We start from the raw sequence: 18280 nt of genomic DNA on the forward strand, positions 1-18280 counted from the left end.
GTTACATCACCTTCTCCACACTGCCCCCATCATCATCTTCCCCATGCAGCCCCACTCAAGTAACATAAACCCTTTTTCCTGTGCTAGCTCCCCACTAAGCAGCCCCATACAAGTAGCAGTCACCATACGGTAACATTATCTATACTTCTTTGCCCCCAAAATCCATCCTCAGAGTCCTGTGTCCTCATTCCCATATGCACGCAGCTCCATCGTGCAGCAGCCTCAGCATAACGCGGCTTCCTCTATGGGGCTGCTGCACTGGACTGAATGAGGCCCCGCCCCTTCCGATGACATCATTCCCTCAAAAAATCACCTCCATTCTAGACGCTGCTGAGAGAAGCCGCCTGCACTGGTGAGAGGTAATGAGGGAGCAGGGAGTGTGTGATGGGGGAACAGGACTAAACCCTAATGGGCTGAAGGACGGGGTCTCTCTGACCACTAGAATATACAGCGGAGCTGGAAAGATCCTGAACTCTTTACAATTTTCTACATTTCTGAATTAAGTCCTAAATGTATAAATCCTACAAGGAACGAGACTGAGAAGTGTAAAGGCTGAAGATCGTTGCTGTACAGAATAATATAAAGGATTATTAATTCACCTAATAAATAACGTATAAGTTACAGTAAATCTTGAATTTGGAATATTTTTCTGTAGCCTCTGTGCTGCACCGTATTGCTGGCTTCAAAATGAGCTAACCGAGACTCCATCAGTGAGCTCGTTCTCACAGCCTCAAGGGAGAGTTTCTAGATTATTATTATTATTTTTTAAAACCTGTCTTTTTTCTGCGTGCCTCGTAGCTGATTAATGACAACATAAAAGTTGAAAAGTTTCATAGTCAGGAAATTGAAAGAGTCTGTAAAGGCCAAATGGTGCAAATTTTAAAAAGACAAAAAAGTTCCCAAAAGGGGACAGTCCCTTTAAGATCACATTTGGGCCCCTGTTTCTGAGTCCTTCATGGGTTTTCTGTTTGAACTGCAGTGAATAGATTCAGATGTTCAAACCATAGACTTCAATGTGTAGTTGACAGATTGAGACTCATTTTGCAGGGTCACAGACCTCAGCCCCCAGTGGGGTGAGGGGCGGCGGCCCAGACATGATCCGAAGGCGAAATACTGTAGGAAAAGGGGTGACATAAGAAACCTTTGTCTTGTAGTAAACATCTCCACTGATGACGACCTTTTTATCCCCCCACCCCATTCGCAGGGCCACAATCTTGTTGCTGGAAGACTTCAAGCAGCGGCTGAATCAGGCCATCGAGAGGAACACATTCTTAGGCCGGTTTCACGCGTCCGGATATTTCCGGTACTGGGAAAACCAGTACCAGAGATAGCCGTGTGCGTCACACTTGTGCCGCATCAGGAGCACATGTACCGGCGCCTGGGAATCAGTGTACAGTTAGCGCTGTTCCCAAGCACCAGGTGCTGAACGCTACCCTCATCATTGCCCCTTGCTCGCGCTGTTATTAGCACAAGCAAGGGACAATGTTGGGAGTAGTAGTGTCTGTGTCCATGTGTAAAAATAAGAATAAAATAATAAAGTCCTTATACTCACCTGTCCGGAGATGTCCCCCGCTGTAATCCATGCGACCGCAGACACTGGGGAGGATGAGCCGCTCCAGCGAGCGAGCCCCGGAGCTGCGCTAAGCTCGGGAGCAGTGTCCTGTCACTCAGTGAGCTCCGCTCAGTGCAGGGCTTACCGACTCCACAGCTATGGTTAGTAAGCTCCCAAATGAAGCTCCCTTACTAAATATAGCCAGACAAAGGGAAGCATTATATCCAGGGAACGCACCGATCCGTGGCTATAAAGACACTCGGGTGGCTACTTCACAGCCGCCACCCGCTACGCACGGTGCGAGCCCAGCTCCTGACCCCGCTCTATACACCCGACCTGTGATGTAGAAATATTTCACCAGTTAAGGGGTTAATATTTCCCTATGAAACACAAGGTCATTTGATTGAAGAAATCAGACAGGGAAGACTTTCTCGCAGTAGCCGACAGCCATTGTATATGCCCTGGATACAAGGTCGGTGTCGTGGTCCGTCCGGCTGTGGCTCGGCAGCGGCGGGCTGCTCACATCCTGGCAGCATCTCATAGAAGGGGATTATTTTGGGTCTGTAGGAACATTTAGCAGATGGCTCTTTAATCGTTAGTTCTTTCCAATGTTTACTTTAATTAGTGAGTGAGATCTGCGGATATTTCACATTTTTTCTCTTAATTGTTAGATTTACGGCAGGAACTGGCAGTCCGGGAAAGACAGACTGATGGAACGAGGAAATCTGCCCCCAGCTCCCCGACTCGAGTCTGCGAGAAGACAGACTCCACCGTGCAAGCCTCGCTCTCCTTACCTGCCACCCCTGTGGGCAAAATCTCAGACAACAGTTTTACCTCTCCGAAAGGTAAGGCTCCATTCTGGTCGTGCACACGAGAATGCAGGGAAGGAGGCGGTAACGGACCTCTGCTTTACACATCTGTATGACTTGTATCTGGACAGATGTCCTGACGTCACTCCGAAAGGGTTATTCCCTCATTCTCTAAAATGTTGGAAATAGCCGAGCGCTGTCTTGTCCAGCACTCCCATACAGAATGAATGGCCGCCGCTCAATTCTGACAAGGGCATTTTAGAGCCTATATTTCAGAATTATGTCTGACCCCTATTGATCCTCAAGTTGTAAGAGCAAGCACACCTACAATATATCATCTCCAGATACATCAGCATCCAAATGCAAAGAGCTGACATCAGTTGTATTAGTGATGGTCTGATCCCCTCACATAAGTGGTCTTGGCAATCAGTCTTGGGATTTTTAGGATGCCATCTAGGAAGCTTGGGAGTCACAAAATCCTATACTTATATGGATCCTATGATAATCATTACACATAGTGGGTGCAGCTTTTGTATTAGCATTGACAAGTGTTATCACCAGACATGGATGGCATCAGCAGGATTTTCTGTCAGTGATGGCCCCCATACATTTTAGACTAATGTCGTCCAAACACTCCTATATTGACAGGTTTGATGGCCAGTCTAATATCTATGGGTGCCGACTCTTCCCTGATAGATAATAACATGGGAGATTAGGATCTGGCATGTCTGATTTCGGGCAGCTGATAAGCCGCTGGCAGAGATGTCTGGTAGCGGCTTTCTCATAGAGTACACAGGAGCGCTCGGCCGTGTATGGAGAAATCAGAGATAACTGTCAGCCGAATGATGGCTGTCTAATGTGTATGGGGGGGCTTAAGAATGGTCAGATATCCGACCAGTCATAACTGTAATGAACTGACTGGCCATAGGTGACAATTGCTCCTCTTCATCTCCTGCTTTCTTCAGAGGCCTCGCAAAAGGCAGACCATGCAACCTCCAGAGATCATCAAGCAGAGCGGACAGGGTAAAGAGTGGCATAATTCTTTCTTGCCACCGATACCTCCCAATTCTTGTAGCCTGCCTGCCTGTCAGACCGCAGCAATTGGCCTGTCCTAGCAACATGTTATCAGTGTCTTTGCTGAGACTACCCGTTTAAATCCTGGTAATCATACTACTCCGATAGCATCGAGAGAGAGAGCATGCCCAGCAGGATTCAGGCAGTGTTGAAAGCCAACGGTGGATTTACAAAATACTGACAAAATAATAAAAAAAAAATTGAATTTAGATTTTTAGGAACAAAACGGTAACAATGCAGTGACATGACAAGAATCTGCATAACTAATCATATGCAAAAGAGCTGCAAGTCAAATTTATGTATGAGATAGTCAAGATGATTGTCCATAAAATGTTAGTAGTCTCCTGTTTGAAGTAGTAGTGGATGGTGAGATATGGAGCCTGGAAGTCAAAAGTTCAAAACATTGTTACCTTTTGCTCATCACTGTGTACCAGGATGGGGCCCAGGATAAAGGACATGTATACCAGGATGGGGCCCAGGATCAGGGAAACGTATACAAGGATGGGGCCCAGGATAAGGGACGCGTACGCCAGATTGGGGCCCAGGATAAGGGACGCGTACACCAGGTTGGGGCCCAGGATAAGGGACGCGTACACCAGGATGGGGCCCAAGATAAGGTACACGTACACCAGGATGGGGCCCAGGATAAGGGACACGTACACGAGGATGAGGGACACGTACACCAGCATGGGGCCCAGGATGAGGGACACGTACACCATGATGGGGCCCAGGATGAGGAACACGTACACCAGGATGGAGCCCAGGATGAGGGACACGTACACCAGAAGAGGGACACGTACACCAGGATGGGGCCCAGGATGAGGGACACGTACACCAGGATGGGGCCCAGGATGAGGGACACGTACACCAGGATGGGGCCCAGGATGAGGGTCATGTACACCAGGATGAGGGACACGTACACCAGGATGGGGCCCTGGATGAGGGACACGTACACCAGGGTGGGGCCCTGAATGAGGGACACGTACACCAGGGTGGGGCCCAGGATGAGGGACACGTACACCAGGGTGGGGCCCAGGATGAGGGACACGTACACCAGGGTGGGGCCCAGGATGAGGGACACGTACACCAGGGTGGGGCCCAGGATGAGGGACACGTACACCAGGGTGGGGCCCAGGATGAGGGACACGTACACTAGAATGGGTCCAGTATGGAGGACATACTATATATACCAGGAAGGAGCCCAGGAAGGGGACATTACTACATAATATGGGAGGAAAATAATGGGGGACATTACTACATAATGGGGGGAGGAAAATAATGTTCCACCACATCCCCAAGGATGGACTATGTATAATAAATAATATCTTTCTTACAGAGGACTGCTAAGTATAGAACTTTCCTACTTTTTCTTTACCTTTTTGTTTTATAACTGTTTTTGAACCCTTATTGTATGTCTAGTATATCACTATTTTTTATACATATTAAGCACTGTACTTTTTGTATATTAGATCCCAAAACCTTAATAGCTTTTACTTGTATCCGTAAAGATCCTAAGTGTCTCCGTAAAGACTTAGTGGTGTTTGTGCATGTGACCTATGTATGGCCTGTGAGTACATTATGTACATGTCATTGGGACTTAACCACCCTTTCCATAAGCATTCAACTTGTTGGGTGTATGGACTAATTGAGGGTGCATTATATATTCATTCTGTAGTCTGAGTGAGGGGCAAGTGTGAGATTGACCTGTAAAGTGACGTGGACCCCTTATAGTCACCCCATCCTATGTCACTGTAGAGGCTTAATGTGGACCTGACCACTACAGTGACTATAATTTGATTGTGTGTTATACCTGGGGCTGGATGGGGCCATGATCATGTGAAGCCAGTAACAGCTCCGGAGATTTCTTACATTGGATTTTTATGATGTTACATCGTCATCTTCTCCCTATTCAGGTTTCTACAATTGCTGATCCTTTCAATGGAGATCTTCTATATAAGAGAATTTTCCTGAGTGACCCTACAAGGATGGATAGGGACAAGGACAAAATGGTGGAGAGGATATTACATCTCACCCTAGAGATCCTTTTCCGGCTTACTGGAGAGGTGAGAGATTCTGATGACGTCACATTACATCATTCTTATCTATGGGAATAACAGATGGACAGAACTGGAGAGGTGAGGACTCTGGAAATGTCTGTAGTGAGATTTATTAATGTGTCTCTCCATAACCAGGATTACACAGTAGTGAAGAAGACCTCTAGTGAGCGCTGTCAGGACCCTGTGTCTGAAGGAGGTGGAGAACCCCCGAGCCCAATCACGGGACCTCCACCACAGCCCCTGATACATGAGGACATCAAGGACCAGAAGATCCTGGAACTCGCCTACAAGATGATTGAGCTGCTGACTGGAGAGGTGACACTGCTGGGACATTATACAGTAACGCTATGAAGGGATCGGGGGGATGATGATATCATTGTATGTGTCAGGTTCCTATAAGGTGTGAGGATGTCACAATCTATTTCTCCATGGAGGAGTGGGATTATTTAGAAGGACACAAAGATCTGTACAAGGACGTCATAATGGAGGTTCCCCAGCTCCTCACATTACCAGGTAATAGACATTCCTCAGTACACACGGCCTATAATTATCTGTATGTGAAGAATGAATTCAGTCCCCGTGTTTCCTACAGATCAGTCCAGTAAGAGGACAACACCAGAGAGATGTCCCCGTCCTCTTCTTCCACAAGATTGTAAACAAGAAGATCCCAATGTTCCTCAGGATTATCAGGTAGATGGAGAGAAGGTTTCATGAAATCTCCCCTCTGATGTGTAGAAGGCTAAAAATGTCTTGTGTTCAGTCTTGTTTTATCCACCAGTATTATACACTGAATGGCCAATTTATTGGAAACACCGGCCACTTCCTTACTGAAAATGATGACCTTGGCATGCAGTATAAAATGAAATGATCAGTTTTCAGAACGTGAAGATTAAGCCATCTGAACAACTTTGTACAAGGTCATCATTTTGACCTTGTACAAGGTATATCCAGGCAGCTGGTACCTTAATGGGTACGGCAGTGGCCCCAACATTTGCAAATATATTTTTGTGGTATTTTGAATCTTGACCATTATGACCTTGGAATAAAACAAGCACAAAATAATGCACCTGTGGTGAGGGCCACTCAGTTTTGTTCTACTTTCGTAATTTTTGAACATTGTATTGCTGCACAGTTGAGCACCATCATGTCTGGTATTCTCTTTTAACCAGCATTGTATACTCCAGTGTTTTATACTTGCAGCATTGCTAGTCTGCAGATCTTTTTAGTTGGATGTAAAGCTGATCATAGACATTAGATGTTGTCTGGATCATCTCACAATTTTCTAGTTATGGAGATTGCTGGTTAGAATTAGGAGCGACAGGTTGAATTTATAAAGAAAACTGGCAAGTATGTGATAACTACTGCCGTCATGTCATTTTTGGTTCTCATGTTAAATGATCTTTTCTGTTCTTCTAAATCATTCCACATGACTTCATCTGTCTGTGTCTTTTACAATCTTTGTTTCAGAGTGAAGATCTGACCCATATTAATACTACACAGACATATGTGAGGGATGATGAGCGGTGTAAAGAGGAGATTCCTACAGATAACTACACAGGTGAGTAGTGACCACTAAATGCAGAAAAGTCACAGATTCTACTCAGTCAATGGCTTGTTGAATTACCTTAGCTGTTGAATGTTCTAGTGTTTGTTATACAGTTTTACATATGGATTTTACTCATAAAAATTTTTTTTTTTAAATTGACACTATTTTTGCCATAATTGCTTCTGAGCTGCTGTAGAGGAGATACTTCTGTATTCACAGTCCTGTATTCACAGATCACTGTGCTCAGTTGATGCCTCTAAATATACAGTGGCTTGCAAAAGTATTCACCACCTTGGCTTTTTACCTATTTTTTTACATTACAACATTTTTTTTAATCTGTGTGTGATGCATCAGCACTAAATAGTCTAAGTTGGTGAAGTGAGAAAAATATAGGCATAATGTAATTCATGAGATAAAAGAAATAAAAACTGGCATGTGCATATGGATTCACCCCTTTTGCTAAGAAAGCCCCTAAAAATATCTGGTGCAAGCGATTACCTTCATAGGTCACATGCTTAGTGAAAGGAAGTCCACCTGTGTGCAGTGTAAGTGTCACAATGTCTGAATACAAGGGAGATCTCCAAACAAGTCAGGGACAATGTTGCTGAGAAGCAAAAGTCAGGATTGGGTTATAAAAAAAATAACTCAATCTCTGATCTCACGGAGCACCATCAAATCCATTATTATGAAATGGAAAGAACATGGAACCACAACAAACCTGCCAAGAGAGGGCAGCCCACCAAAACTCTCATCCCGGGCAAGGAGAGCATTAATCATCTGGGAGGCAGCACAGAGACCAAAGGTAACCCTGAAGGAGTTGCAGAGTTCCCAAGCAGAGATTGGAGTATCTGTCCATATGACCACAATAAGCCGTACATTCCATTGACGTGGCCTTTATGAGAGTGGGCAGAAAAAAGCCTTTACTTAACCACAACAATTGTAAGGCTGGTATTGTGTTTGCCAAAAGACATGTGGGAGACTCCCCAAATGTATGGTGAAAGATGCTGTAGTCAGATGAGATCAAAATTTAACTTTTTGGCCACCAAAGTAAACTCTATGTCTGGCGCCAAACCAACATCTCATCACCTCAAGAACACCATCCCCATAGTAAGACATGTTGATGGCAGCATCTTGCTGTGGGATGTTTTTTGGCAGCAGGGACAGGGATAATGGTCCAAGTCAAGGGAAAGCTGGATGTTGCGAAATACAGGGATATTCTTGAGCAAAAGCTATTTTATTCTGTAAGTGATTTGAGACTGGGATGGAGGTTCACCTTCCAGCAAGACAATGACTCAAAACATACTGCTAAAGCAACACTCCAGTGGTTTAAGGGGAAATGTGTAAATGTTTTGGAGTGGCCTTATCAAAGCTTGAGGATTTGACTTGAAGATTTCTGTTCACCAGAAAAAAAAAACTCTAACATGAAGGAGCTGCTGCAGTTTTGTTTTGAGGAATGGGTGTAAATACCAGTGGCCAGATGTGGAAAGCTCATAGAAAATAATCCAAGTTGCAGCTTTAATTGTCGCAAAAAGAGGCTCTACAAAGTACTGACTTTAGGGGGTTGAATATTTATGCAAAAAAATTGGACATATTATGGAATCCATACGAACCCCAAAATAATCAATTGTGCCACTTTGCTTCCTTTAATCAGTTGAGCAACAGATCAGTTTGGGACATGAATTCCTTTTTTCTGTTAAAAAAACAGAAACAGGGAAACAAGACTCTCCCCCCCCTCCCCCCCCCCCAAACACACATCTGAACACAGCCTAAAGTTGTGCGCTATAAATAAGGGAGACATGTCCATTTTTTTGTCCGATTTGCCTAAGGATGGGGCGTTTTTTTTTTTTGTTTGTTTTTTGTATGTTTGTTTTTGTGCTTTTGTATTTTCCTCCCCTTATTCTAAGAACAATAACTTTTTTTTTATTTTTACATCAATATACAGTACAGACCAAAAGTTTGGACACACCTCATTTAAAGATTTTTCTGTATTTTCATGACTATGAAAATTGTACATTCACACTGAAGGCATCAAAACTATGAATTAACACATGTGGAATTATATACTTAACAAAAAAGTGTGAAACAACTGAAAATATGTCTTATACTCTAGGTTCTTCAAAGTAGCCACCTTTTGCTTTGATGACTGCTTTGCACACTCTTGGCATTCTCTTGATGAGCTTCAAGAGGTAGTCACCGGAAATGGTTTTCACTTCACTGGTGTGCCCTGTCAGGTTTAATAAGTGGGATTTCTTGCCTTATAAATGGGGTTGGGACCATCAGTTGTGTTGTGCAGAAGTCTGGTGGATACACAGCTGATAGTCCTACTGAATAGACTGTTAGAATTTGTATTATGGCAAGAAAAAGGCAGCTAAGTAAAGAAAAACGAGTGGCCATCATTACTTTAAAAAATGAAGAAGGTCAGTCAGTCCGAATTTATAGTAGTGTGACCAAGTTAGTTAAAAAAAAAGAATAAGAATGGTAAAAAATAAAAAAATAAAGCTTATACTCACCTTCTGATGTCCTCCCGGTGTTATCTCCGCTGCGTCCGGTGTGTTGGGCGGCTCGCGCTGTTGTGAAAGACCTGCGGTGACGTCATTTAGCCATGTGATGGGTCACATGACTCAGTGACGTCATGGCAGGTCCTTCACAACAGCGCGAGCATTGCAAGAGACCGGACAGAGCAGACAAAACACCGGGAGGACATCAGAAGGTGAGTATAAACTATATTTTTTATTTTAAATTCTTTTTTTTACAGTTTCTATGGTACCCAGGTCTGGAGGAGAGTCTCCTCTCCTCCAGACTTGGGTACCATCCGCACATAGAAACGCATAATATCCGTGTGTACAAATGTACTGACACGGATATTATGCGCTTCAATGCAAGTCAATGGCGGCGATTACGCTGCGTGTCCGCAAATTAATGGACATGCTGTGGATTTTTGAGCGCAGCATAAATGCTGCGGAAAAATCCGCAGCATGGGCATTGACATTGCTGCTTTTCATTGGGGACCATGGGGGGCGGATTACCAAGCGTTTCCCAGGTTTTTATGCTGCCGAAATTCCGCAGCATAAACGCTTGGAAAACACATAGTGGACACTCAGCCTCAAGGTTGCTCAAGGTTCAGTCCTAGGCCCTCTCCTGTTATGTCTATACACTGCCCCTTTTGGACAGACTATCAGCAGATTCGGTTTTCAGTACTATCCACATACTGATGACACGCAATTATACACCTTCTCCTGTCCTCATTCCCACCTTAGTACAAAATACCAGGGATTATCTGTCCACTGACTATAACATAATGTCCTCCCTCCATCTGAAACTGAATCTCTCCAAAACTGACCTTCTCACGTTCCCTCTCTCTACTAACCTACCTATACCTGATGTTGAAATAGCCATGAGTGGTTCAACCATAACTCCCAAGCTGCATGCTCGCTCAGTTGGGGTCATATTTGACACACAACATTTCTTTATTTCATTCCCTATATTCGATCACTCAATCGCTCATTATATTTGTATCTTAAAACATCTCCAGAATCTGACCTTTTCTCACCGTTGAAACTGCAAAAACTTTACTGTCGCTCTTATTCATTGTCGCCTGGACTACTGAAACTTTCTACTGATCAGTCTCCCTCTTACCAAACTTTCTGCTCTCCAATTCATCCTGAATGTGTCAGCCAGGGTTGTATTTCTGTCCAGCTGCTACACCGATGTCTCCACCTTGTGCCAGTTATTGCATTGGTTACCCTTCCACTGCAGAGTACAATAAAAACTTCTCTCTCTCACCCACCAAGCTCTCCACAGTTTGGCACCACCATACATCTCATCCTTCTGTGAATCACCTTACCCGTGCTCTCCATTCTGCAACTGAGCTAGGACTAACATCCTCCAAAATCTAAACCTCCCACTTCCGTCTCCAAAACTTCTCTTGTGCTGTGCCTGTTTCCTGGAATGCTCTTTCCCTGTTGATCCACTAATACCTAGCCCCCAAATTTTTAAGCATGCTTTAAAAACACATCTCTTTAGACAGGTTTGTAATCTCACTCCACTAATCTAAGGCTTCACTGTTCCCCCTTTCTAAAATTTCCTCAGAATCTGGTCCGTCCTATTCATCTGTCTTCGTATCTTCTATGCACCCAATAGCACTTGGTAACTGTACAGATACTGACTGATGACCGGATCCTGCAGCTTTATATCATAACCCCTATTTATTATACTGATGGCTAGACCATACATGAGCACTTTTTATCTAATGTGTCCCCCCTATTAGCTTGTGATCAGGACCCTCCCTCCTCCTGTAACTGCTGAGCTGTGCGTTACTTGTGTTGTCTGTACATGTCCCCTTAATGTTAAAGTGCTGCGGAATATGTTGGCGCCAAAGAAATAAAATTATTATATGTTCGCCTGTTCACCCTAATCCTCCTCCTCCCGTCCTGGTCATGTGCAGCCTTCAGTACGAGGTACGAAAGATCCTTGATTCTCGGTTTATGAGAAGATCTCTTTAATATCTTGTTCATTGGAAGGGTTATGGACTAGAGGAAAAATCGTGGGTGTCTGATACTAATATTAAGGCCACGGCCCCACTATCAGCATTCAGCCTAATGCTGACAACCTGATCAAAAGATTCCACTGATCCTTTCCAGATCAGCCTGGCCCTAAGGGTCCAGAGGCCCTTCCAGCCTTTGCTTCTGTTGCTAGGCAGCGCCATACTCTTGTTGCGGGCAACTCGGGGAGACAGTTCTAGTTTTGTGTTCTCTGGGACTTGTTGTTCCGTCCAGGCTGGGAGGTGCTTTTTTCTGCCATCCGAAGTGTCCAGAAGAAAAATGCACCGTCTGTGATTTTTTTTTTGATTTTTTTTCACCAAAAAAATAAACCACTATGCAAGCACAAACACTCTTCTCCAGACGGAGCCTGGATGCGGAGCAATTGAAATCAGCTAATCAGTGGTACGCGTGGGCTTCTTTCCCACGTTTACCCTCTTCACCCTCCTCTGCCTGCCTCAGAACAAGAGACACCATTCCAGCATCTGACTTGCAGCTCCTGCACTCTGGCTGAGCTTCCTCCTGCCTCCAAGCCAGGCAGCTCTCTCGTCTCTCTCCACGATTCATTGTGCTCTGCCATTGTGGTCCCAATTGTATGGTCAGATGACACCCATCACCAGACGTCACGCACTAGTAGTCCGCCGGAGCCATCTCCCTTCCCCCCTCCAGGAGTCCTCCTCCTGCTGCTGCTAGTTAGAAAGGCTGAATTCATTATTAGTCAGTTAAGATGGGCAAAAGTTGGGCAAATGAATAGCACAGTGCACCACACAGTTGTAAAGGACATATCGATATTCATGCTATAGTTACTTTTATAGTTACTTCATTTTTTTGATTGCTTGCTTCTGAAATCATGTTATTATTACTCCTTGCATAGCATACATTTTTTTTATTCTTTTCTCCTGCTTCACATGCAATTTTCTCACAAGAACCTTTTCTCTCAAGAACATTCTATGAAACACCCTGCTCCTGTTATCTAACTAGTCTGAGCTGGAATGTATAACCTTGTAACTTTCCATCATGTGCCGAACTAACGATAATATGACCATATGTGTGTTTCCGTAATAATTGTACTACCATTGGTTTAAGCCTGTAGTATGGCTGTAGGTGATTGGCTGTTGATATACTCCAAACAATATATAATGCTAAGTAAAATAAACGGGATTAGAGATTCTCCGAATCCTCCCACACAGAGCTCTGTCTCCGCCTCGTTCCCTGATTACAATCAACCTTGTAACATAATAATTTGACACTCCCTTGGTCAACTGTGAAGGGTCATTGCTGCCCTCCCTCAACAGCTTGGTGCTGTGACTCGGATTAGTGGCCCAACACCCATTACAGAGCCAGCCATCTGGGTTATATGGTGGTGGCTGGCCACCAGTGGGAAGTGTAGGGTATTTAATCTCCTTAGGTATAAATTGCTCAGTTTCCCGATTCAGGGGCTGGGGTACGGCTACATTTGTGGGGGTAGGGGATGCTTCTTTACGGGCTTCAGATTCAGTTTGTGGACACATAAGTTGGGAAGGGGAATCTACTTCCTCCTCTACATTTTCCCCATCAGCTTCATTTTGTAGCACAAAACAGCCAGTCTTTGTCACAGTGCTAGATAATTTTCCTTTCTTGACATAAAAATAATTGAAATAACCAGGCTTCATCTCCTCCTCTATTTCAACATATCCATCTCCACAAATCTCATGTGCAACTTTCCTAAACGTTTCATAGTTCCTCTGGAACTGTACAGAAAATAATATAATAGCACCACACATTAACATTTCACCACGCTTATTATAATATATATTTCTATATACAGTCGCATGTAAAAGTTTGGGCACCCCTGGTCAAAATTACTGGTATTGTGAACAGTTAAGCAAGTTGAAGATGAAATGATCTCTATAAGGCCTATAGTTAAAGGTGACACGTTTCCTTTGTATTTTAGGCAAAAAAAAAATACACTGTATTTTGCCAATTATAAGATGGACCCCAAATTTTGGTGAGAAAAATAAGAAAAAAGCTTTTTTTTAATAAATTGGTGGTGCGTCTTATAGTCCGTGCGTCTTATTGCTTACCAAGAGTGGCGGTTGCGGTGGAGCGTGTCCCAGAGCTGCTGCTGCAGGAGTGGGGCGATGCTGCAGGTCCCAGGCTGGGAGGAGGGGGTGCTCAGTGGTGCGGTGGCTCCGCTGACATTTTATGAAAGCCCGGAGCCCCCACACTTCAATGGTTTACAAATGCGGTGGACTTTGAGAAAATGGCCGTCGGGGGCGGCGCATGTGCAGATGAGATGAGCTGCTTAGAAGATCCCATCGGTGTTGTTTTTCGGCACAAGGTTAGAGGAGGCTGGGTTTTTTATAAAACTGGTTAATTTGCATTACCTGGCCTTACCTAACGATGATAGTGAACAAGCCATAACCCTAACAGGCTAATTAATGTCTGAAACCTTTGTCAAATTTATGTCAGCACACAAATCTCCAAAGGTGCCCAAACTTTTGCATCTGCCCATTTTTTGGGGTAATTTTTAAAATTTTATGCATAATTTGCCTAAAATACAAAGGAAATGTGTCATCTTTAACTTTAGGACTTTTAGTGATCGTTTCGTATTCAACTTGCTTAATTGTTCACAATAACAGTAATTTTGACCAGGGGTGCCCAAACTTTCACATGCCACAGTACAGTGGGTAAAATAAGTATTTGATACACTGCAGATTTTGCAAGTTTTCCCACCTACAAAGAATGGAGAGGTCTATAATTTTTATCATAGGTTCAGTTTATTGTGAGCAACAGAATCTAAAGATGAGCAAGCACTAAAATACTCGGGTTCTCGTTACTCGAACTGAGCAATTGCTAATGCTCGTGTGCTCGTTACTTGGACCGAGCAATTCCTAATGCACGGGTGCTTTTTTCGAGTAATGAGTATAATGGGAGTCAATGTGAAATCTTAGCATTTTTTGGGCAGACCCTACAAGCAGGTCTGGGGGCAGTGAAAATGTTGAAATGGCTTGAAAAAGTGCTGAATGGAAGTAGAACAGCATGGGGAAGACCCCTGGAAGCAACTCTGACTCCCAGATCGCTGCTGAGAACAGTGATGTCATACTTTTTACTCCACTTTAAGGGCTGACAATAAAACATTCAAAATCGACGAGTTTACAGGAAAAAAAATGTTAAGAAACGTTTTTTCCTGTATAATGACTTGTATTAAAGGATTTAGAAAAAATATATAATTTAAGTGAACCAAATTTTAATTTTTTTATTAAAAAATTGGAAATTTCAGTGCAATTAATGATGGAATCAAGAAGTGCCAAAAATTACGGTCTCGGATACAAATTGTCATGTAGTGGTTCTCCTAGACTCATAAAGGCTATGCACACCATGCAATGCCTGCCAATAATTACAGGCAGGCTCAGCCATACACCCTTGAAGGCACCAACTGTAGTGTCTCAATCAAATATTGTGAACAAAGTGTAGTTGTGGTACTTATACACTCTTAAAGGCTTTGCACAAGGATAGAAATTATAAGAAGGGTCATCCAGTTATCCATAGATCCTAGAAGGTAACAACTGGCGACCTCATTCAAATATTGAACATTAAAAACACTTTGTGTTGCTTTCATCTGATGTGGAAAAGTCCAGGTTTTGTTCATTGTTATCAGAGTGAGCCTTTTGACAGGTGAAAGTGCCTGTCTGTTATGACCCCCTGGTGGCACTAAAACCTGCTGGAATAAGACACTATTGTCAGGGCAGCACAACACCCCCAAGGCATAGAGGGACAGCTCATGACAGGTGTTCAGCTTTGAGATCCAATAGCTGAAGGTCGCAGAGGAATTGGGGAGTACGCTGGTATGGTCAACCAGGTATTGTTTGACCATCTTTAAAAACGTTTACCTCCTTGTTAAAAATACCCAGTCATCAGGGCATGGACACTAGGAGGGTGTCATCAAATTGGCCCATGCCTTTGATAGTGTACCTGACTTGCATAAATGGGCGCTAACGTGGTGTACCTTAACCAGAAGCTCTGGCAAAATCTGGGTAGGTTTCAGAAACCACTGAATTACCAAGTTGAGCACATGTGACAAGTATAGTACATTTGTCAGCTTGCCAAGATTCACAGCCGCCACCACGTTACGCCCATTATTATTATTTTTATTATTATTTATTGTTATAGCGCCATTTTATCCATGGCGCTTTACATATGAAAGGGGTATACAAAACACAAACAATTGAACAATACAAGTCAGCGACTGGTACAGGAGGAGAGAGGACCCTGCCCGCGAGGGCTCACAGTCTACAAGGGATGGGTGAGGATACAGTAGGTGAGGGTAGAGCTGGTCGTGCTGCGGTATGGTGGAGCGGTGGTTACTTCAGGTTGTAGGTTTGTCAGAAAAGGTGGATCTATAGGTTCCTTTTGAAGGTATCCACGGTAGGCGACAGTCTGATGGGTTGGGGTAGAGCGTTCCAGAGTAGGGGGGAAGCCCGGGAGAAATCTTTTATGCGATTGTGAGAAGAGGAGATAAGAGGGGAGTAGAGAAGGAGATCTTGTGAGGATCAGAGGTTGCGTGCAGGTAAGTACTGGGAGACTAGGTTGCCGATGTATGGAGGAGATAAATTGTGGATGGCTTTGTATGCCAAGGTTGGGGTCTTGAACTTGAGTCTCTGGGTAATGGGGAGCCAGTTAAGGGATTGACAGAGAAGAGATGCTGGGGAATAGTGGGGGGACAGGTGGATTAGTCGGGCAGCCGAGTTTAGGATAGATTGGAGGGGTGCGAGAGTGTTGGGAGTCCGCAGAGCAGGAAGTTGCAGTAGTCAAGGCGGGAGATGATGAGGGTGTGCACTAGTGTTTTTGCAGATTCGCGGTTGATGATTGTGCGGATCCGGGAGATATTTTTGAGTTGGAGTCGGCAGAAAGTGGAAAGGGCTTGGATATGTAGTTTGAAGGAGAGTTCAGAGTCCAGAGTTACCCCCAAGGCAGTGAGCTTGCGGAACTGGGGAGAGTGAGCCGCCATTGACTATGATGAATAGGTCAGATGGGGGGGGGGGTTGAGTGAGACGGTGGAGAGATGATGAATTCATTTTTATCCATGTTAAGTTTTAGAAATCTAGCAGAGAAGAAAGATGAAATAGTGGACAGACATTGTGGGATTCTGGTTAGTAAGGAACTGATATAAGGTCCAGAAAGGTAGATCTCTGTGTCATCAACATAGAGGTGATACTGAAAGCCGTGAGACTCTATGAGCTGTCCCAGGCCGAAGGTGCAGATGGAGAAGAGGAGGGGTCCTAGGACTGAACCTTGGGGGGCACCGACAGATAGGGGGCGAGATGAGGAGGTGGTGTGTGAGTGGGAGACGCTGAATGTCTGGTCTGTTAGGTATGAAGAGATGCAAGATAGGACCAAGTCTGTGATGCCTAGAGATGAGAGTCTGTAGTAAGAGGGAATGGTCCACTGTGTCAAAGGCAGATGACAGGTCCAGGATGAGGAGGACAGAGTAGTCTCTCTTGGATTTGGCAGTTAGTAGGTCGTTGGTGACTTTAGTCAGGGCAGTTTCAGTGGAGTGATGCGGTTGGAAGTCAGATTGTAAGCGGTCAAAGAGGGAGCAGGAGGCTAGGTGGGAGGACAGTTCAGAATGGATGTGTTATTCCAGTAGTTTTGAGGCATAGTGGAGAAGTGATATGGGGCGATAGCTAGTCAGAGAGGATGGGTCAAGGGAGGGCTTTTTGAGAAAGGGTGTGATCGAGGCATGTTTGAAGCATGAGGGGAAGACACCAGTTGTTAGTGACAGGTTGAAAAAGTGGGTTAGGGTTGGGATGAAGACTGTGGTGAGGTTAGGGATGAGGTGAGACGGGATTGGGTCAAGTTCGTAGGTGATAAGGTGTGATTTGGAGAGTAAAGAGGAAGCTTGATTGTCCGTAATGGTGGAGAAGCTGGTTTTGGAGGAGGAGGATTGAGTAGGTGTGAGGAGAGGCTGGGGGGACTTTAGGCAAAAGCTTTGTCTGATGGTGTCAGTCTGTTTGATGCATGAGGCAAAGTCTTTAGCTGAGATGAGAGGAGAGGGAGGAGGCGCTGGTGGACGGAGGAAGGAATTGAAAGTGTTGAATAGCTGTTTAGGGTTGTGAGACAGGGAGGATATGAGAGATGAGAAGTAGGTTTGTTTTTTCTTGCAGTAATTGTGGACTGGAAAGAAGTGAGTGACCATTTGAATGCATTGAAATGCTCGTTGGAGTGGGACCTTTTCCATCTCCGCTCAGCAACCCTGGTGGCCCTTCGCAGTTCTTTAGTCAGGTTGGTGTGACAGGGTTGCCTGTTGATTGTGCGAGCTTTGGTATGTTTGAGGGGGCAACCGAATTGAGAGCTGCTGCTGTTGTGGTGTTCTATAAAGTGGCAGCAACATTTGCATTGTGTAAGGAGCTTATGTCGGTAAGAGGGAGGAGGGATTCAGAGAGTGAGTGCAGGTCAAGGTGTTTGAGATTTCTGCGAGCATGTGCAAGTTTGTGGAGTGGGGATTGTGTACCGGGAGAGGAGAGGGTAGAGAATGTAAGTAGGTTGTGGTCAGACAGGGGGAGAGGAGAGTTAGAGAAGTTAGATAGGGAACAGAGGCGGGTGAAGATGAGGTCCAGTGTGTGGCCATCTTTGTGAGTGGGAGCAGAAGACCATTGAGCAAGGCTGAAGGAGGAAGTGAGGGATAGAAGCTTAGAGACAGATGAGTGGGAAGTGTCAATGGA

General features: G+C 44.5%; 1 protein-coding gene across 1 annotated transcript in view; it reads left to right on the forward strand.

Moving 5' to 3' along the window:
- The first annotated feature begins 310 nt into the window (after window positions 1-310).
- The window catches only part of LOC141272053 (uncharacterized), a 32402-nt gene continuing 14432 nt past the window's right edge, over window positions 311-18280 (forward strand). The window contains exons 1-7 of the mRNA XM_073682346.1: window positions 311-359; window positions 2224-2397; window positions 5349-5498; window positions 5628-5807; window positions 5882-6005; window positions 6085-6182; window positions 6960-7050. Coding sequence (XP_073538447.1) covers window positions 2263-2397; window positions 5349-5498; window positions 5628-5807; window positions 5882-6005; window positions 6085-6182; window positions 6960-7050 — 778 coding nt within the window. The 5' untranslated portion in view covers window positions 311-359; window positions 2224-2262. The remainder of the gene's footprint in view (window positions 360-2223; window positions 2398-5348; window positions 5499-5627; window positions 5808-5881; window positions 6006-6084; window positions 6183-6959; window positions 7051-18280) is intronic.

Source organism: Phyllobates terribilis, unplaced genomic scaffold (assembly GCF_046119375.1).
Source record: "Phyllobates terribilis strain yellow unplaced genomic scaffold, ASM4611937v1 Scaffold_5__5_contigs__length_657084704, whole genome shotgun sequence".
Classification (NCBI taxonomy): domain Eukaryota; kingdom Metazoa; phylum Chordata; class Amphibia; order Anura; family Dendrobatidae; genus Phyllobates; species Phyllobates terribilis.